Source organism: Betta splendens, chromosome 4 (assembly GCF_900634795.4).
Source record: "Betta splendens chromosome 4, fBetSpl5.4, whole genome shotgun sequence".
Classification (NCBI taxonomy): domain Eukaryota; kingdom Metazoa; phylum Chordata; class Actinopteri; order Anabantiformes; family Osphronemidae; genus Betta; species Betta splendens.
The window spans coordinates 26,874,202-26,891,436 of NC_040884.2; the positions used below are offsets into that span (position 1 = coordinate 26,874,202).

At 47.9% G+C, this 17,235-nt stretch overlaps 3 protein-coding genes across 4 annotated transcripts; 1 reads left to right on the plus strand and 2 right to left on the minus strand.

The window, feature by feature from the left end:
* Window positions 1-198: 198 nt before the first annotated feature.
* Window positions 199-5,181, minus strand: myoc (myocilin). Its single transcript, XM_029149289.3, has 5 exons — window positions 4,536-5,181; window positions 2,984-3,049; window positions 2,812-2,904; window positions 1,377-1,588; window positions 199-1,295 (listed from the first exon to the last, which is right to left on the minus strand). The coding sequence occupies exons 1-5, from the start codon at window positions 5,017-5,019 to the stop codon at window positions 714-716; spliced, it is 1,437 nt and encodes a 478-aa protein (XP_029005122.1). The 5' UTR covers window positions 5,020-5,181; the 3' UTR covers window positions 199-713.
* Window positions 5,182-6,784: 1,603 nt separating this feature from the next.
* vamp4 (vesicle-associated membrane protein 4) lies at window positions 6,785-13,283 on the minus strand. Of its 2 annotated transcripts, XM_029148039.3 has the most exons (10): window positions 13,145-13,283; window positions 12,654-12,934; window positions 11,987-12,127; window positions 11,259-11,360; window positions 10,248-10,294; window positions 10,056-10,106; window positions 9,045-9,145; window positions 8,020-8,099; window positions 7,896-7,947; window positions 6,785-7,819 (listed from the first exon to the last, which is right to left on the minus strand). In XM_029148039.3, exons 3-10 carry the CDS (start codon window positions 11,987-11,989, stop codon window positions 7,794-7,796), a joined length of 462 nt encoding a protein of 153 aa, XP_029003872.1. In that variant the 5' UTR covers window positions 11,990-12,127; window positions 12,654-12,934; window positions 13,145-13,283; the 3' UTR covers window positions 6,785-7,793. The 2 variants fall into 2 exon arrangements, with proteins under 2 accessions (XP_029003872.1, XP_029003873.1); XM_029148040.3 differs by lacking the exon at window positions 11,987-12,127.
* Window positions 13,284-13,414: 131 nt separating this feature from the next.
* Window positions 13,415-16,478, plus strand: rangrf (RAN guanine nucleotide release factor). The gene has a single exon (XM_055508112.1). It carries the CDS (start codon window positions 13,415-13,417, stop codon window positions 13,994-13,996), a length of 582 nt encoding a protein of 193 aa, XP_055364087.1. The 3' UTR covers window positions 13,997-16,478.
* The last annotated feature ends 757 nt before the right edge of the window (window positions 16,479-17,235 follow it).

The window sequence follows — 17,235 nt, forward strand, 5'->3', positions numbered from 1 at the left end:
TTACTTGTACGTGTTGCTCTTAAAAATCTGTCTGAAAACTAGGTGTCACTGGAGCAGTGATAAACTAGCGAAATTTGATCAAATAAATCCTTATAGTTTCACGCATACTTGCAAATGCGTTGATTAAAGTGTTCGGGAAACAACGAACCACAGCATTTTAGGTACATCTGTGCTGAATAATACCATAGAGGCAAAATGTAAAATTTTAGACATTTATTTGATCGAAAGTTTAAACATTACTAATGTCTGCTACAATGTACGGTACATGCGATATTCAATACAGGCTAAGTGAGAGCTGTTCAGTTACTGAATGACAAGCAGGACCCCAGGAGGTTTGCGTTAATTATCCCACTTGGCTGATGATATTGATTATGCTTCATATTTCAAAACTCAAATATTTCATGATGCTTAATGTAAAACAAGAAAATCATACATCTGAATTAAAGTCGGTACAAAAATAATTCCTTTACAAACACAGTTGTGGACCGTGCCACAGCAAAAGCCCTCCGGGGACAGAGGCATGCAGGCCTGCAGGTGGCGCTGTGCCTCATGACTTCATTTCACTGGGATAGGGTTAAGTAGTCAGGCTCTTCTGCACGTGGGTACTGATGGTGTTGGTCTAACTACTCTCACCAAAAACATTCTTCTCTAAAGCTCTGAGTCTTTGAAGCAGATGAGCAAATGTCACTTCTCAGCAGTCACCTGCATTGGCCTCAGTTGGCCTGTGTACGACCCAACCTGAGGTCATAGGACACTAGGTGGTAGTTGTCCCAGGCGAACAGCTTCCTCTGGGCGAGGTTGTAGTCGACCATGCAGTTGTAGGAGTACTTGTTCTTGAAGGGGATGGCTATGGTCTTCCCCTGGCTGGTCGCCGTGTCGTACATGTAGTTGAGGGTGGCGTTGGCCGCCGCGTAGCTGGACAGCGTGTACATCCTACCGCAGATGATGAAGGAGTTGGCCACGGAGCTCTTCCTGAAGTTGGTCTCCCAGCTCCTCTTCACCTCCAGACTGTGCGGGTCCAGTTTGGAGATCACGATGGCTCCCTTAGCCTTACTGGTGGAGTACACGGCCCACAGCCCCTGCTCGTCCACAGACAGGTCCACGTCTGTGTAGCCGCCCCAGGAGTAGGGATACTGGCCGTGGAAGCCGGCGTGGGGGAGGTCACGACGGGCTGCGATGCTCTCGGAGGAAAGGTCGTAGCGGATGAGGGTGCGGCTGCGACGTCTCTGATAGTAGAGAGAGCCGCGATACATGGTGGCGCCGGTGCTCTCCACCGCCTCCGGCAACAGCAGCACCTGCCATGGGAAAGGACACAATAGCGAGAAATGACCCCAGCTGGCTTCTTCTCACAGAGAAATGCTGTCTGTGAGACCTGCCTTGGATGGAAAACCTTTAGAGAGCTGCTCCATGTCGTCATAGCCAAAGAGCTGCCTGACCTCAGTGCCAATGGTGTCGATACGCCAGATCATGTCTGATCCATAGGGGGAGACGGCCTCGGGGTCCTGCATCCACACGCCATACTTTCCTGCTATGTTTTCAGCCTTCCTGTGAGTGATGGGATCCCCAACTGCTATCAGCTCCCCACAACCTGAGGGGGAGCAAAGAGACGCGCTAAACAACACTGGGAACACATTGGTAACGCACACGGCACAGCACACTGGCTGCAGTGGCTGCAGACAGTCGGTTGGACTCAGTGATGTGATCGACACGCAGGCATCATACAGTCCGACAGACAGCAGGTCTAGAGATGCTGCCTGACGTCTCTGTTAGCGTGAAAGAGCGAGTCACCGCCATCGGAGCAGCAGCTGGGACTCATCCTGCTCACGCTCTGCTTCTCTTACAGGGAAGACGATAAGGCAGCCAGTATATTTACCACTCCCTAAAATACTCCCCTGCTCTCAGGTCCGAGGCGTAGCGCTGGATTTAGGCTCGGAAATGTTTTATAAATATATCTAATACGGTCGTGTGGCTTCATCAGAGGTTCCGTGACTTCACGTGGTCGCTGCACGAGTCCTCCAAACTATAAAACCCGGTAAAAGTCTACCGGCAGCGCGTGCTGTGATGTGGCTTTGGGAGCCTCATCAGAGAAAAGCTTAGTAATGCACTTTAGAGACGATCACCTTTACTTTTACGAGACAAACATGAAACTTGGGCTGACCCTCATACCTACAGATCGGCATGCTGCAGTATTAATAGCAGTATTTGCTTTGAGGCTGTCAGCAGGAGGGCTAGTGTCATGTTTGCCAGGTCACATGTGCCGAGTGAGAGCAGCGGCGGGTCTGGATGCTAACACCAACCTGGTGCATGTGGATGTTTTGGCTCCTTTACCTAAATGTGTTTGATCACTGACCAGCAGTGAACTGATGCTGGGGGGGGGCTTCTCTGCCCAGTGCCCCCACACATTCTAGTGCCACCACTGCAGATCTGATACTAAAGCAGCTTTGTGGAGTTCCTGTTCAACTGATGCTGTCATTGTGCAGGAATGATAAACATGAGTAGTAAACCTTGGTTCTTTAGTGATTTATATGCATCTTAATCACTGATGCTGGGTGAACATGCAAACTAATCAGTCAACGGGTTAATCTACAGAATTAAAGATGGAACCAACAGTAAAATGATAAATAACAATCACAGGAAACATGTTTCTACTTTCAGTACTTTTACTTTAGCTGCTTCAGATACATTTTACTGATATTTACATACATGGTTGTAATATTTTCTACAGGGTCTGATAGAACATCCAAATGACTCTGCCACGTCTAAACACACGTAAGAGTCTTTAAAGGCGTGTTTCAAGTTATAGAGAGAGACCTGTGCCGTCCTCAGATCTGTCAGGAGCAGGGATCTCGGTCACTGCAGCCTTCAGCTCCTGGAAGCCGGGCTGTCCGTGCTGCCATGCCGAGTCTGAGGCAGAGAGGAAGAAGGGGGTTCAGAGGAGGAAGATGCGGCAAAGTGGAGGAGATTCTGCGGACGCGGATCTCACCTCTCAAACTGCTGCGGTCGCCCAGTCTGTTGGGACGGCCCATCAGGTGAGACATCGGGCTGGAGCCTTAACGCACAAACACACGGATCAGTACAAAAGCATGAAAATATTAAAACAAGGTCAAGTTTGGACAGCGGTCGTGTTCCCAAACATGGCTATGGCACCACTGACAGGAGGGAATGTGGCAGCAGGAAACGAGCTCCCCTGAACGGATTCCCAGCTGCTCTGGAGTCAGGCAGTCGGTAAACACACACACACACACACACACACACACACACACACACACACACACACACACACACACACACACACACACACACACACACACTCAACAACCCATCCGACCCCAAACGCTGTCATCTCCACATATCCAGCCCCCCCCCCCATCATCATCGTCAGTTATTAACTCTCCTTAAACTATTATTGCATCAAATTAACAAATGGCTGAACATCATCACAGACACTGATGTTTACAAAAGGAAAGGTCGCTTGTTTACATGTAACTGTGCCCATAAGGTGTCTGTTCAGTGGCTTCTGGTTTCTAAACAGATGAATATCTGCAGAATGTAGTTGTAAGTAGTTTCACAGATCATTTTAATCATGATCCCAGGTAAACGCACACATTCTTCTTCTATGTTTCCTCATATCCTACATCTTTTAGGGCATAGAGGAGTCAGTTCGGTTAAGTTCTATAGACTTCTAGTTCCATAACAACATCTTCATTTACACCAAATCACATTTCCTCCAATACAAGTTCTCATGAATCCACTCTACCGGCTGCTGATCAATACCTCTGACCAAATATTTTGGTTTTATTTCCTTCTCATATTGTTAAATGTTTTCAAGTCGCATTTTTAAAATGACTTTTAGTTCCCACCGCGTCTCTCTTTACTAATATTGTCGCCATTTTTAGCCTCCAGCCTCGTTGGCTTGTGTTGTCACTTCCACTGCACATTTTATGAGACGTCTATTTTTACAGGCATAAAATAACACTTCAGAATATGAGCTCGTGTGTTTAGTGTGTCTCTAAATGTCGTTATCAATCGCTGGGTAGTAAACCATGAAACTATTCCCGTCGCTCAGAACATCTTCCTCTCGCTGCGACCTGTTCTACATGTGCCTGTGGTTCTGTGCACTTCATTCAGCAGGTGGAAACGCGAGGAGCCCAGCAAGCAGCCTCCAGCGTGCAGGAGGTTGACTTCATGAACTCTCCTGGTGCAGGGAAGGATTTGCAGGCAATAAAGCGGGAGAGGTGAGGGGCTAAACAGAGGGAGAGACAAGGAAGGGAGACGGCGAATCTCCAGCAGCAGTAAATCCTTCCTTCAGTCCGTGCTCGTGCATCGCGTTTCAGCCGCCCCTCCCGCCTCCGACCGGGCTATTCGCGCCCTGCTCGCCATGCGGAGGGAACCACCGCTCATAAAGAGCGCAGCGTTGGCTCATAAATACCACGCAGACCTTCTGTGGCCTGGTGGGCAGGAAGAGGGAAGCACAGAAACCCGAGACGAGCATGCAGGTCGGAAAGGAAGCGATTTGGGTTCAGCCTGGTTCCTACCTGTGGCTGGTCTCGTGCCGCCGTTCTGCAGCGGGGGGCTCGGCGGCACCATGGGGGTCTGTGGGGGACAGGGTCTGGTCCTCAGCCTCTCCACCTCCCTCCTCATCTCCTCCATCCTGCGCTGAAGCGCCGCGAACTCCCTTTCTAGACGCTCCTTCTCCCCCTGGAGCAGCGACCTCTCGCCCACCGCCCGGTTCAGGGCCTCTTGAAGATCGGACTGGGCTCTGGCTCCGCCGGCCGGGGGACCCCCGGTCTCCCCCCCGCTCAGCCGGGACACCAGCACCTCCAGCAGGTTGAGTCTGGCCTTCAGGCTCTCCAGCTCGGGGCCTGCGGTCTGCGGGCAGCTGGACTCGGCCGGGCTGGGCACGGTGAAGGTGTACTGGCACCGGCCGCTTCGGTCGTTCCCCCTCCACAGGGCGGCTCGGTCCTGAGCATCACCTCCCAGCAGGAGACCACACGCACACAGGCAGAGCAGGAGCAACATGCCGAGGACTCTCCCTTCACGCCAACGGATCAGACGGTAATAATTCCCAGGTGATTCCCTCAGGTGTCCTTTGTGCTTCCTTGTTTTTCGCCCCCGTGACTCTCTTCACTGGACAGGTCTGTAACACTGAGCTCTTCCTCCAGCGGCTCCCAGATATTTATACAATCTGGAGAGAAGGAAGGAGGGATACAGGGCAGGAGAGGTGAGGGGGGGGGTGAGTAACAGAGATCGCCGAGGGGAGGGGGCACCAGAGGCAGCGAGAAGAAAAGGGAAAGGAACGGGATGCTGGTCGTGGTGGCGACAAAGCCTTTCATTATACGCGCCCACGCTCTGCGGGGGGGGGCGTTGCCGATGACGACCCTCCGCAGTCAGGTCCTATCTGAGACATCCATCGATCGCCCGTCTGACGCCGTCCCACGTGGCCGAGCTGACGTTCGGCCCTGGCCCTCAGGCAGCGCTGGGCCTCAGCGGATAGCGTTACCTCCCGAGGGGCCGGTGTCGCCTTTCAAACGGGCAGGGGGCCACAGCGTGACGCATGTTATTATGAAGGGCTACGTGTCAATCACACGGCCCCCGGGTGTGTGTCCCCGTGATGTATATTCAACACAACACAGCCCCAGAGGTCGCTTCCTGCTTCGTCTCTGTCTGTGTCATCGACCTCATTCCTTCATCATAGTATCACAGACAGTGTTGAGCTGCCGACTGCGAGGCTCATACACTGGATGATGATCTCTAACATGAGATGGTGGGATGAAAATTTTGAAAGTGAGACACACACACACACACACACACACACACACACACACACACACACACACACACACACACACACACACACACACACACACACACACACACACACACACACACACACACACAGCCCCTCAGCTCCTCAGCTGTCCAGCTCTCACCTTACCCCCCCACATCCTGGCCTTTGGTTTTGGCTTCTCACCCCTTCACGTTGTCTCGCTTCAGTTTATGTTTGGAGTCTCCATCCATCTCTGCTGACCATAAAACATCACCTGAATGTCTCACTCTGGGGACGCCAGATGAGACGCCGGCTCTTCTGTTCCCGGGCCTCGATGACATACAGCTACTCGGGGGTTCTTTGTGTCGATTGATGTAGAAAAACAAGGATGGTTTTCTAAGCAGAAACAGCTCAACGATGAAACGGAGAAGGTGGAGCGTGTGTGGAGAGGATCCGCCAGGATCAGCTGAGTAAAACCACATGTAAACACACGTGCAGCTTAAAGAGGAGAGGTGAAATGGGAAGCGCCTGAGAAAATACAAGGGAGAAAGAGCCAAACTGCGGAGCGGGAACAATATTAAAAAAAGATGAAGGCGTCGTCTGAAGGTAAATTTAGAGGGGTTGAATTTGATCCTCTGCTTCCTCCGGCTACAGACACATCCATCTTTTCCATGTGAGGCACGGCGTGCGAGACTGACTACTGCTGGTTGGCACCGAGTCTTCGCTTCTCATTTATGAGTCTTATTCCTTTTAATATGCCTCAAGCAGCTGCAGCTGTGCCCGTAACAGAGGGACCAAAACACCTTCTTCTGCCAAAAACACAGGCTCAGAAACACAGCGCAGGTTTTCAGCCTGCTCCGCTGCCAGTGACGTCTAGCTCACTTGTTTGGGTGATCGCAGGTGAGCGAGTGCCAGGATACTCAACGTGGTCGGGAGCTGAGGCGTGGCAGCGTGATGCTGCTTTCCATCAACCTGACGCTGCCTCCACACGCTCAAAGAGATGAAACCAGACGAGTGCACATTAAAATCATTTTATTACAGAGCAAAAAGGATCCGTATATCACAGTCTTCCAATGCGATGCCAGAATATTGTACATCATTACAGAATCAATATTTACAGCTAAATAAATTACATTAAAAGAATAAAATGACCAAGTAGAGTTGAATGTATTATACAGACATTGTGACACCTAATTAAGTTTCACAGCTCAACTTGTGTGGCACTGCTCCACCCTGGATGGAACGCAGCAGCTCCAAGGGATAAACCCTTTGGAGCTGATGGGAATCACATCAAGCAGCCAGAAGAAACAACAACAAAAAAAATAGGAAAGCGGTATTAAAACCCTTCGGAATCATCTGCAGAGTGAGAAACGGTTTAATGACAGCAGCAGGGCAGCGGGACGGCCGTGACCAAAGCAGCCCAGAGCTCAGCACAACTGGTTCAGAGAGGGGAGAGCTGTGAGGAGACATTCACTGCCCGGGCGTCTTGGCTGGGCCTGAACCCGCTGCAACGAACTGGAAAGGAGCAGGTGAAACCAAAAGGTGGCGGTGGAGGAAGCAGGAGGGCGATTCCTCTGCCTATCGTCTGCACTTATAGGGACATAGACTGGATCAGTAGACCTCAGACGCTCCCTCTGCTTAGGGAGCACACAGCGAGTCAATGTGTGGACGCCTGAGGTGGATTCCCTGCCTTTATTGTAAGTAGTTCCACATGATATGTAACATTTAATGGAGGACTCCTTCACATTAAGCTGAGAGTTACAGTAGCATTTTTCCCCAAAGTACAATCAAATATTTCTTTGATCCCTTTCTGGAGCTTAGTTTCAAGCCAGGGATCAAATCAGACCTTAGTGCTCAGATTTTTGATGAAATGCCAACGTTGAGATTTGTACCAGGGGCAAGTAGAGGTCAGAACCTTGAGGAGAGGCAGGCTCGCACTGAGGAGGGTATGGGAAGCTGGCCGGCGGCCCCTAGATGGAGTGGAGGACGGTGTGCAGAGGACAGAGAGGACGGAGCTGCTTGGACGCTAGCGATATCGCAGGATCACGGGCACTGAGGGAGAAAAGGCATTCGTGTTACATAAAAAGCGTGGCGCATTATGTAAAACGGAACCAAGCCCGGTGCTCACCGATGATAATAAGCAGGAGCGCGACCACGACCAAGGCGATGATCATCTTCATCTGTGGAAGCAATGACACACGTTTAAGACGACGCTCGCGATGCGTAAAAACGCGGCGCGGGACACGACGCACCTTCATGTCTCTCCACCACATCCTCCTGTGCAGCTGTTTGGCTCGGCTGCTGAAGGCAGACGCGTTGTCCGATAGGCTCTCTGGAGAATGGGAGAAAAAGAAGGAGACGTTAATCACAAAGTCAGGCACAACACGTATGTTACATAAGTCCCAGCTCTGATGGCGCGATCACTGAACGTTTCCTACTCTGCTGGCATCACGTGCTCACAGCGGAGCAGAAACATTTCCTCCCCTAAGTCCTTGTCGTGTTATCTCTGTCCAACGTCTTACGAGTTACCAGGAGCTCCTCTCACACGCCTGCGGTTTCTGCGTCCACGTGCCTGAAGACCTGGCGCTGCGACACAGAGACGCACGAGAGCCTAGAATCTGCGGGTCACCTATAGACGAGTGGAGCACTGGACACCGTATGGGTCCGTAAACGGGTTCCAGATGTGGCCACTGTCTGGGTCCGCCGGTGGACACGATGCAGGCGAGCCTTTATATAAGAGCGTGTGAAGGTCAAGGCTTCAGCCTCACCTCGGGAGGAGACGAAGCAGACGAGCGGATGCCTCGAACGTTTGACGCAGCTGCTACAGACGCGGTGGAAGAGGAGACGCACACCTGGTAAAACACTACAGCTGGATTCATCATTCACACCTTTGAAGTGTGTTTGCCCTTCAGGCTATTACTCACAGCCGCTCGAGGTTGTTTCAACAAATACGTTTGACATATTTTGAGTCTGTTGTGAAGTTTGTTTTGAGGTTCCAATGATTTTTTAATGGTTCTCTTTGTCACGGATGTTTTAAATGGAACATTATTGGCTTTAGTGAACAAACGTATCACAATCTGGGAGATGATAAGAGGATTTTACACAACCTCCGGACAATGTGGCATTTGTTAGCTGCAGCCCGCGTTGAATAAACACAGAAACTGTATACGAAGCAGACAAACAGAGCCAATATACACAAAGTGGCGTGTTGGAGCTGATGATAGAAAATCCACCTAATCCTGTGTGGAAACACTTGAGCAGTCGTCCCATGACCCACCTGACTTGTCCTGCAGGTCGTCCAGACGTTCGCCCCTCTCGATCACCTTGGAGATGTTCTCCTGCATCACGTCGATCACCTCGTCCACCTGCGACTGCACGCTGGAAACACAGGCGGGCGTGAGACGGAGAATCAACACTCATAAACACGAAGTCTGAATGTGTCAAGGACATTTTTTTCTTCATCTTCTCGTTCTGGTGCCTGTTTTTCCACTAATACGGAGCCTTGTCCAGTTGGCAAGTAGTGAAGGCCTGTTAAACAGCTCAGCCTCTCTGGGACCTGTTAGCAGCTGTTGATTATATATAGAATTATGCTGTTTTGTTCATCCGTCTCATACCGGAGCGTGGCATGACTAGTCCACATTAGCCTTCTCCTAAACTCTCTTAAGTGTTTCTCAATAATACCTTTTGAAGTGATGCAGGACCGTGACGAGAGATGACAACTACATGAAAAGAATGAAAGCAGCTAATGGGGACATGAGACTGCTTTGATTCTGCCGTTTCCCAGCTCCATTACGCTGATTGTTCCAGACAATGGGCTGCAGGAAATTAGCAGTCCTTTAACTTCAGCTTGATTACATGTTGGAGGCAGCAATGCTAAACACGCACAGCCGCAGCCAGCGCGGCACAGAGACGCATGAGCTGCCACAGACTCTAATAAACAACCTCTGCGGAGCCGTAGGGAGCCTGAGCTTCATCACAACAATGAGTAAGTGCCAGGTACAATAGGAGTGCGGGGAAACAAATCTCCCAGTGCCAGACGCTCTCAACAATGATCCCCTCTGTGCTGTGTCCGCTTCTGCCCGGGGTTAATGTGGAAACCGACTGCGGAGGGATGGAGACGTCCCGAGAAGGTTGCACAATAACCTGCACACGACTTGTTCCATGACACAACCCGCTAACAACGGCAGGTTTTGGTAAACACGGCGAGTCACAGTTACATAAGCCACACGCCAAAACGCAGCCCCGACCTCTGGCTGTTAGCAGTAATGAGACATGTGTTAGTACTTACTGCTTGAGTTTGTCATTCTGAGGCCCGAACCTGGGACCTGAGGGGCCTCTCCTGAAGAACACAGATTCACAAAGCCAAAGTCACCAAAACATTGCTGTTTATGTGTATTTACTCTATGTCCATAATGTTAGTACTGCTACTCAACAATGACATGATCTTAATTGTTACTGGAATGCTTCTCTAGAAACCTACAAGAAGAAGTCTTCCTCTTCATCCGAGTCCTCTTCTAGCAGGTTCCTCTGTAACAGAGGAAAAAGGCACCAGTCAGACAAGGACAAGCTCTTACGCTTAACTGGCAACCTTAAACAACCTAAAGAGAAAATGTGACAACACTGTGTGACCAGCAGTGGATCAGGATCAATAAAAGCTCCAGCTCCAAAATAAGAATCTGGATGCACCTTTTCCATTAGAGGACTTAGATCCTGTTCTGATCAAAAGGGGCCTTTTTTCCTCTCGGTCTTTGTCTGATGTGGCACCAATCAGTGATTTGATGTCTGAACAGTAATCTGTTGTCTTGCGGGGCAGAACCTGTCTAATGCTCTCTGCACCACCCAACATAAGGGTTAGGGTGCAGAGTGAGCAGCACAGTGATCGCAGCCTCATGTGGACCATGGATGGCTTTGATAAGCACAGTAACCTCATGTAAAAATGGTATTCATAGAAAACCGTGTCAAAATGTTACAGGTGGCCGCATGCACCAGTATTGATATTTTTCTTTAGGAGCAGGAGCAAGATATATATTTACCACATGGACAATTACATGGCTTTGTATAGATCTGTGGAAAATACACTGAACAGTTCCTCAAGCTAACCACCAGGTACCATTCCTCATCATCTGCTATAACACTAGGATGTTGGTGGCCACATCACCATAACCAGCTTCAAAAGCTCAACCAGCAACCAGCTCGCGATGCAAGCAGAGGACAGAGGGTAGGACACTAAAGGTCATAAGCATGCGAGGGAAAAGCACATTTTACACGCACGTCTCCTCAATAAAATGTTATGATCTTAGCCAAACACGAAGGCAAATAAGGGAGAAAAGGATGGAATAAAGAATCAGAGGGAAGAACACTGAAGTAAAGGCATGTGGGAGAGGAATCATCACATCTCTGTCCATTACCACACATCTGTCCTTGGTCTAATAAAATATGAACTCACTACAGCGCACGTTTAAAGCGAATTACATTCATCTGTACATCTCACCCTCTCACTGCGAATGGATCCCGTGACCTCATCATCATTGAGGTGTCGTTTGAACTTTGGGGGCATGTTGTCTTCAGTCTGCTCCTCCCGATCTGGTTCCCGCTGTAGGACAGGAAGGGAAAAAGACCAGCAGTGAGGGTCTGCAGCACAGTGGGAGAGCTTTGAGGCAGTTAGATGGACACCTGCGCTGAGACAAGCTCTTGTGTGTTACATATGGACGCCTCCTGCATGAGAAGCTACTCTGACATTGGTAAGTGGAAGGAAACAATTTGGGATGCAGGCACAACTGCAGCCAGATGTAGGAGAACCGAAGGCAAAAAGTGGGCATGATAATTATCACTTGCTCTGAAATAATAAAATATATAAAAAAATAAAAGGTAATGGGAACCGAATCTAGTCCTCTGTTGTCTACTTCTTACATGCAAAATTATGATTCTTCCATTATTGTTGTTGTCTGTGAAAAACAAAGGTGCAAAAGGAAATGTCATCAGACTTGTGTTCCTTTCAGAAAAAAAGCCTGGCATGTTAAATGTGAAAAACATGCCTCCAATTACGCACATGTCTGTGTTTTATATGTTCCAAACAGCGCAGAAGGAAACAGAACCTCAATAAAGTGCCTCTGTGACAACACGTGATCCTCAGGCCCTTCTGTAACTACCAGGGGGAAACACACTACTCTGACTTGACATGTTAACACACACAAACCACCTGTCCAGGCCAACTTATACCATTGACTCCAGCTCGCTCTGACACTGTGGGCTTCTCAGCAGCGTCCCTTTTCTGGCACTGCAGTTGGAAAATGGGCCGTTGACAGGCCCGTAGAAAAGAAGATGTTTCCAGGAAACAGAGAAGAGAAGCAGTGGACAGGGCTGTAGTCACAGCAGCAAGAGCGTGGCGAGACACAGAAAGAGAAAAAGGAGAAGCAATCTCTAACAGGTTAGGACAGCAGATGCAATATTTGGAAACCTATGTAAGGAAAAACCTGAAAAGGGCAAAATAAACTATACTAGAATCATGTGAAAGTGGTATTTAGTAATAAGTTAAGATAATAATAATAATAATAACAGTAATAGTTTTAGTTATTATAATTACAGAGGTCATAACCGTTGAAATACCTAGATCTGCATCAGAGGACTGCTCAATCAATTTATGGATTAGACCAAAACAGAAGAATTCCAGTGTCTAGATTTAAACTGTTCTTCCAAATAAAACGATACAATCAGGAGATTTCCTTTTAGTTGGTCGAATGATCTATTACGTTTTCTATTTAAGTGATTTAAGATCAAAGCCTTGTATAAGTAGTTTGACTGCTTGGGATAGGCCGCTTGATTCAATTTTATCTACCCAGCTAAGCTAAGCTAAGCTAAAGCTAATGGCGCTTACAGCAATAGGTACCTTGTGTTTCCGACAACCTCGCAATGCCGACGACCACTGCCACACACGGAGCCAGGTGTTATAGCGGGGTTCTGAATGGCTTTAGGGGGGCGCGTGGTTCATTTTAAACGCTGTCCGGACGATGAGACGGGATTTTCATCATTCTGGTTGCTAGCGGTGAGCCGATCTTTCCTCCGTCTGAATCAGCTGACCAGGAAGTGGTCACAAACAGCTGGAGGAGAGACACAGCTGCAGATGTCTGACAGCGTTGTTTCCACGAGCCGTCATTTTTATTCTTCATGCTGCAGATATTAAATCCACACGTAAAAATATAAGTAATAATAGTTAGCACTAAAGTCCATAAGTTGAACGGAACGGTTAGTATGCTTTCCAGGACATTTCCATGTATTGATGTCTTTATATTGTTGTATTTGTTTCAAGACTAATATATCTGCAGTGGTCACTTTACATAATTTTACATAATAAATGTAACAAAATATATGAATACTTACTCCAACATTAGTAATCACAGGGTGCATGTTCCTGCCTCGCCTGTGGGTGGCAGCAGAGTGCTAACGTCTTTCCAGCGTAAACAGAAGAAGAAAAAAAACTTCGGGAAGAGAGCACATGTCAATTACTAACGCGGTAAGGTGTTTACCTTTTACGTTGTTTGTCCTCATCATTATCTTTTCAATTCGTGCGCAGACGCAGCGAAGCGTCCGTAGGTGCAGACAGTCCCCAACGGTGTCTGCCGCTGTTTCTCCAGCGCCCGTGACGCAGAGATGCAGAGTGCAGGAGGCAGCGCTGATCAGAGGCGTCCCCTGTTTGGAGGAGCGATGTCAGCGGTCGTCCCTCACAGCGCCACAGACGTCAGCGATCTGAGGGAGATTCCTGACAACCAGGAGGTGTTCGCCCACGCCCACACCGACCAAAGCCTCATCGTGGAGCTGGTGGAGTTCCAGGCTCAGGTGGCGGACGAGGACGCGGCCAGGTACCACTTCGAGGACATCGCGGGCACCAACAAAGCTTTAGAGCCCGGTGCTTTTGAGGTGAACGGCGTCGTGGCGGTGTCCGCATCCGAGCTGTGCCTGTCAGAGTGCAACACAGCATGGATGCTCACTGGCACACAGTGCGTGTCCAAGTTTAACGAGCAGGCGAGGAATACGGTGACCCTTCACCTGGGTCTGCTTCGCCTGCCGCAGTTCTCCACGGATGTCCTGATCACCTTCAACGACCCGCAGAGCATCAGCCCTGACAGCAGCAGTGCCTCTGCACTGGGGACACACAAGCAGCCGTGGACAGTGCTAGACTTCCAGCATTTGTTGCGGACTCTGACTCTGCACAACCCAGGGCTTTTTGGATAGAGTGACTACGAAACTCACCCAAGCATTTCTTGTTGACAGAGGTAGAATTAACAGAGACCTTACTTTGCAGGAGCCCTACTAATCTGGTCTCAGTGCAGTCTCAGTGTCCCAAACCTTTTGAAGGTTACTTTTCACCGCAGCAGCCCTTCCTTCTGCGTGTTTAGCCTACTTTTATTTTGAAATAAAAATCAATTCATAAATGTAATTGTTTAGGTCTCCTGATCAAGATTTAGTCAGTTTTTTACTACATAGTAGGGAATGCTCACCTTTCTTGAACTGACTTAATTAATCATCACCCCCCCGCTCCATCTGTATCCCTTTATAATCCATCATTCCACCCATTTTTCTGTTTGTCCTTTTGAGGTTTAAGGCTGCTGGAGCTGGTCTGGTCCCAGCTATCATTAGTGTAGAATACAATAGAATAGAATAGCAAACCATGCCATTGCCATGTTGCAACAGCAGAAAAAAGACAGAAATCAAAACAAAAACAGGGACGGACAGTCTCCAGGCAACCTGACTGCATGTTGTTGGACTGTGGGAGGAAACACAAGAATCCAGACACAGAGAGAACATACAGTCTTCACAAAGAAAGGAACCTTCCGCTCCTTCTGTATTATACTCAAAAATATATTCCCATACTTCGCAATGCTTGAGTCTGTTTTTATGATTATACATAGATATATTCGTATGCAGCTGACAAAAAGAAGTATATTGTCAGTATCCGTTGTCCCTAAACGTTCTCTTAAAAACCTTTTAATTAGCACGCCACACATGGTCTCACACCCAACTTGATTACATCGCTCTAATCTCAGTCTTGTTTTTACAGCATGTTGATGGAAGCTGTGTACTTAATGGCAAAGTTCAAAGCAAAACAGGAGACTGAAGGTTAAAGGCGACACCCTGCACATAACCTCCCTTTGGAGCAGTCAAATGCACATAATGGTCATAAAAAGTGAAAACTGAGAGGCCGGGTCCCAGCAGGGCACGGATTAGGTCCAACTGTTTCTGTCATTCGCTGGAGTGGTTTCATGCTTTAGTAGTTCATTAGCCTGACCTTTGAAAAATCTTGGAGGGACTTCATTCAAGTATGAGTTTGGTGAAATACAGAATTTATGGAACGGAAAGTGACCCTCATTAGAAGCTGCTTTAAACTTAAAACCAAACCAAAGACTCAGGTCATAGAATATGTAAGAGAATCCATTTTTCTCAGCTACATTTTTGAGCGAAGGAAAACATCTGAGGTTCTACTCTGTTGAATACGGCTTGTAACAGCAGGGGAATCAGGTAGTTCATGCATAACTAATAATAGGAAGCACAGTGTGTCTCTCCAAAGCCACATCAAACCCGCCCCAGCAGATTGTGTTCTCGTAAAATCAGGAATCCTTTCCTCTCCCAGTGATCCCAGCACATTCCCATTAACCGCATCGTCTACAGCGGCTCAGCAGCCAAGCGGACTTCTGCCTATTCCTTCCGTTGTTCTGTTGGTAATAAATGCCAAAGACATCCTGTCTGTAGGACCTGATGAGGGCTCAGGAAAGAGGCATTTGACTTGCTGTTCACAAGAGGAGAGGGAGGCATAGAGTTAAAGCTTTTTCCAGGTCCTAAAAATGGACTAGTATAACAGGCCTCCTGGGGCACTAATAGTGCAGTGGTCTCACAAATGTTTCGGTCTGTGATACCATGTGTCAAAAAATGGAAATGATTAAATGTTGAGCTAAATAAAAACATAAACATTAAATTATCCAGAATGCATTTAATAAAGTAATAAACTGTTCGATAAGTAATGACACCGCAATAGTAGGTCTCATATCAGACAACAACGGGTGTGAAGTGGTGGAGTTTGTGGAAAACATCATATTCCTGGAAATTCACATCACATCTGACCTCACTTGGCCTCTGAATGTTCCATACCTGGTATAGAAGGCCCAACAAAGGCTCTTCTTCCTCAGGAAGCTGAAAAGTCCCGGACTCTCCTCTCAGGTGCTTGTCAATATCTACAGAGCCACAACAGAGAGCGTCCTGCGTCTGAATGTGACGTGTGATGTGTGGTACGGGAGCAGCCCTGCACAGGACAGGAAAGACCCAACCTGGGTGGTGGGAACAGCAACACAGTCTGTCTTAAGGCAAAAACGAAGAGACTGAGTGACAGCTTCTTTCCTAGAGCTGCTAAATCTATCTCTCCTCCCCAGATCCACTAAAACACACATCTTCCCCCTGAGGCTCACACACAAACACACACTACCTTCCACAGTTGATGGACACATGCATAGAGCTCTTTAAACTTCCCTGTTTATCTCAAAGGGTCCCACTAATATAAGACTCAATAATTAGACCATAATATGTGGTCTGTGCATATATTACCTGAGGCTGGCAAAAAAACTGCAGCGCTTACGCTTCTGGTAAATATGCTACTGTTTTTATTTCCCAATCCAAAATTGTGTTATGCGTATGTACAATGACAATAAACTCTTCTGATTCTGAATTGTAGTTACTTTGAGACACAGAGGAAGAAAGGCATTAAGGTTTCTGACCTCTAATGACCTGAAATCTGGAACAGTGAAGTAACAGTAATGAACACAAATGCAGCCTTCCTGTTGTTCACAGCAGCCTGCTGCTTCCTGTCAAGTTCCTAAACAAAACAACAGGCCTACAGTAGGTACAACGAAGTAGTAGTTATTTCACTACCTCAAAAAAATATAAACTATTATTAATTTTTTTTATAGAATTTCAAAAAATGTAAAAAAAAGTATCTTTCTACTTTCATGTAAGAACACTGTTCAACTAAATTTACTTCTGCTGATCTTAGTTGGAGCATGTGTGACATCTTCAGTACATCTGGGAGGCATCAGTCACAGGTGGATGCATAGTTCCTGCTGAGAGACTTTAAGCTCCAGGGTCATTTATTTTCCAAACTCCCCTGTTCACAGCACCCCCTACCACACACACACACACACACACACACACACACACACACACACACACACACACTTTGGACTGTAACATCGCCAGTTCCGGGAGACGTTCTCAGTTACAGAGCACAGTCTGTTGCTCTCATCAGGACCCTAGAGCGCCTCTCTTTTTTACATAATTAATGTTTTTCTCCATGCTGATGTCCATCCTTGCCTGCAGGAAAGAACACTAGACAGAGCTCTTTTTGTATATTTCTATTTTATCTTGAATAGGTTGATTGGTTCCTTAAAGCCACAACTACAAACAATCTGTGACCAGCATGGAAGGAA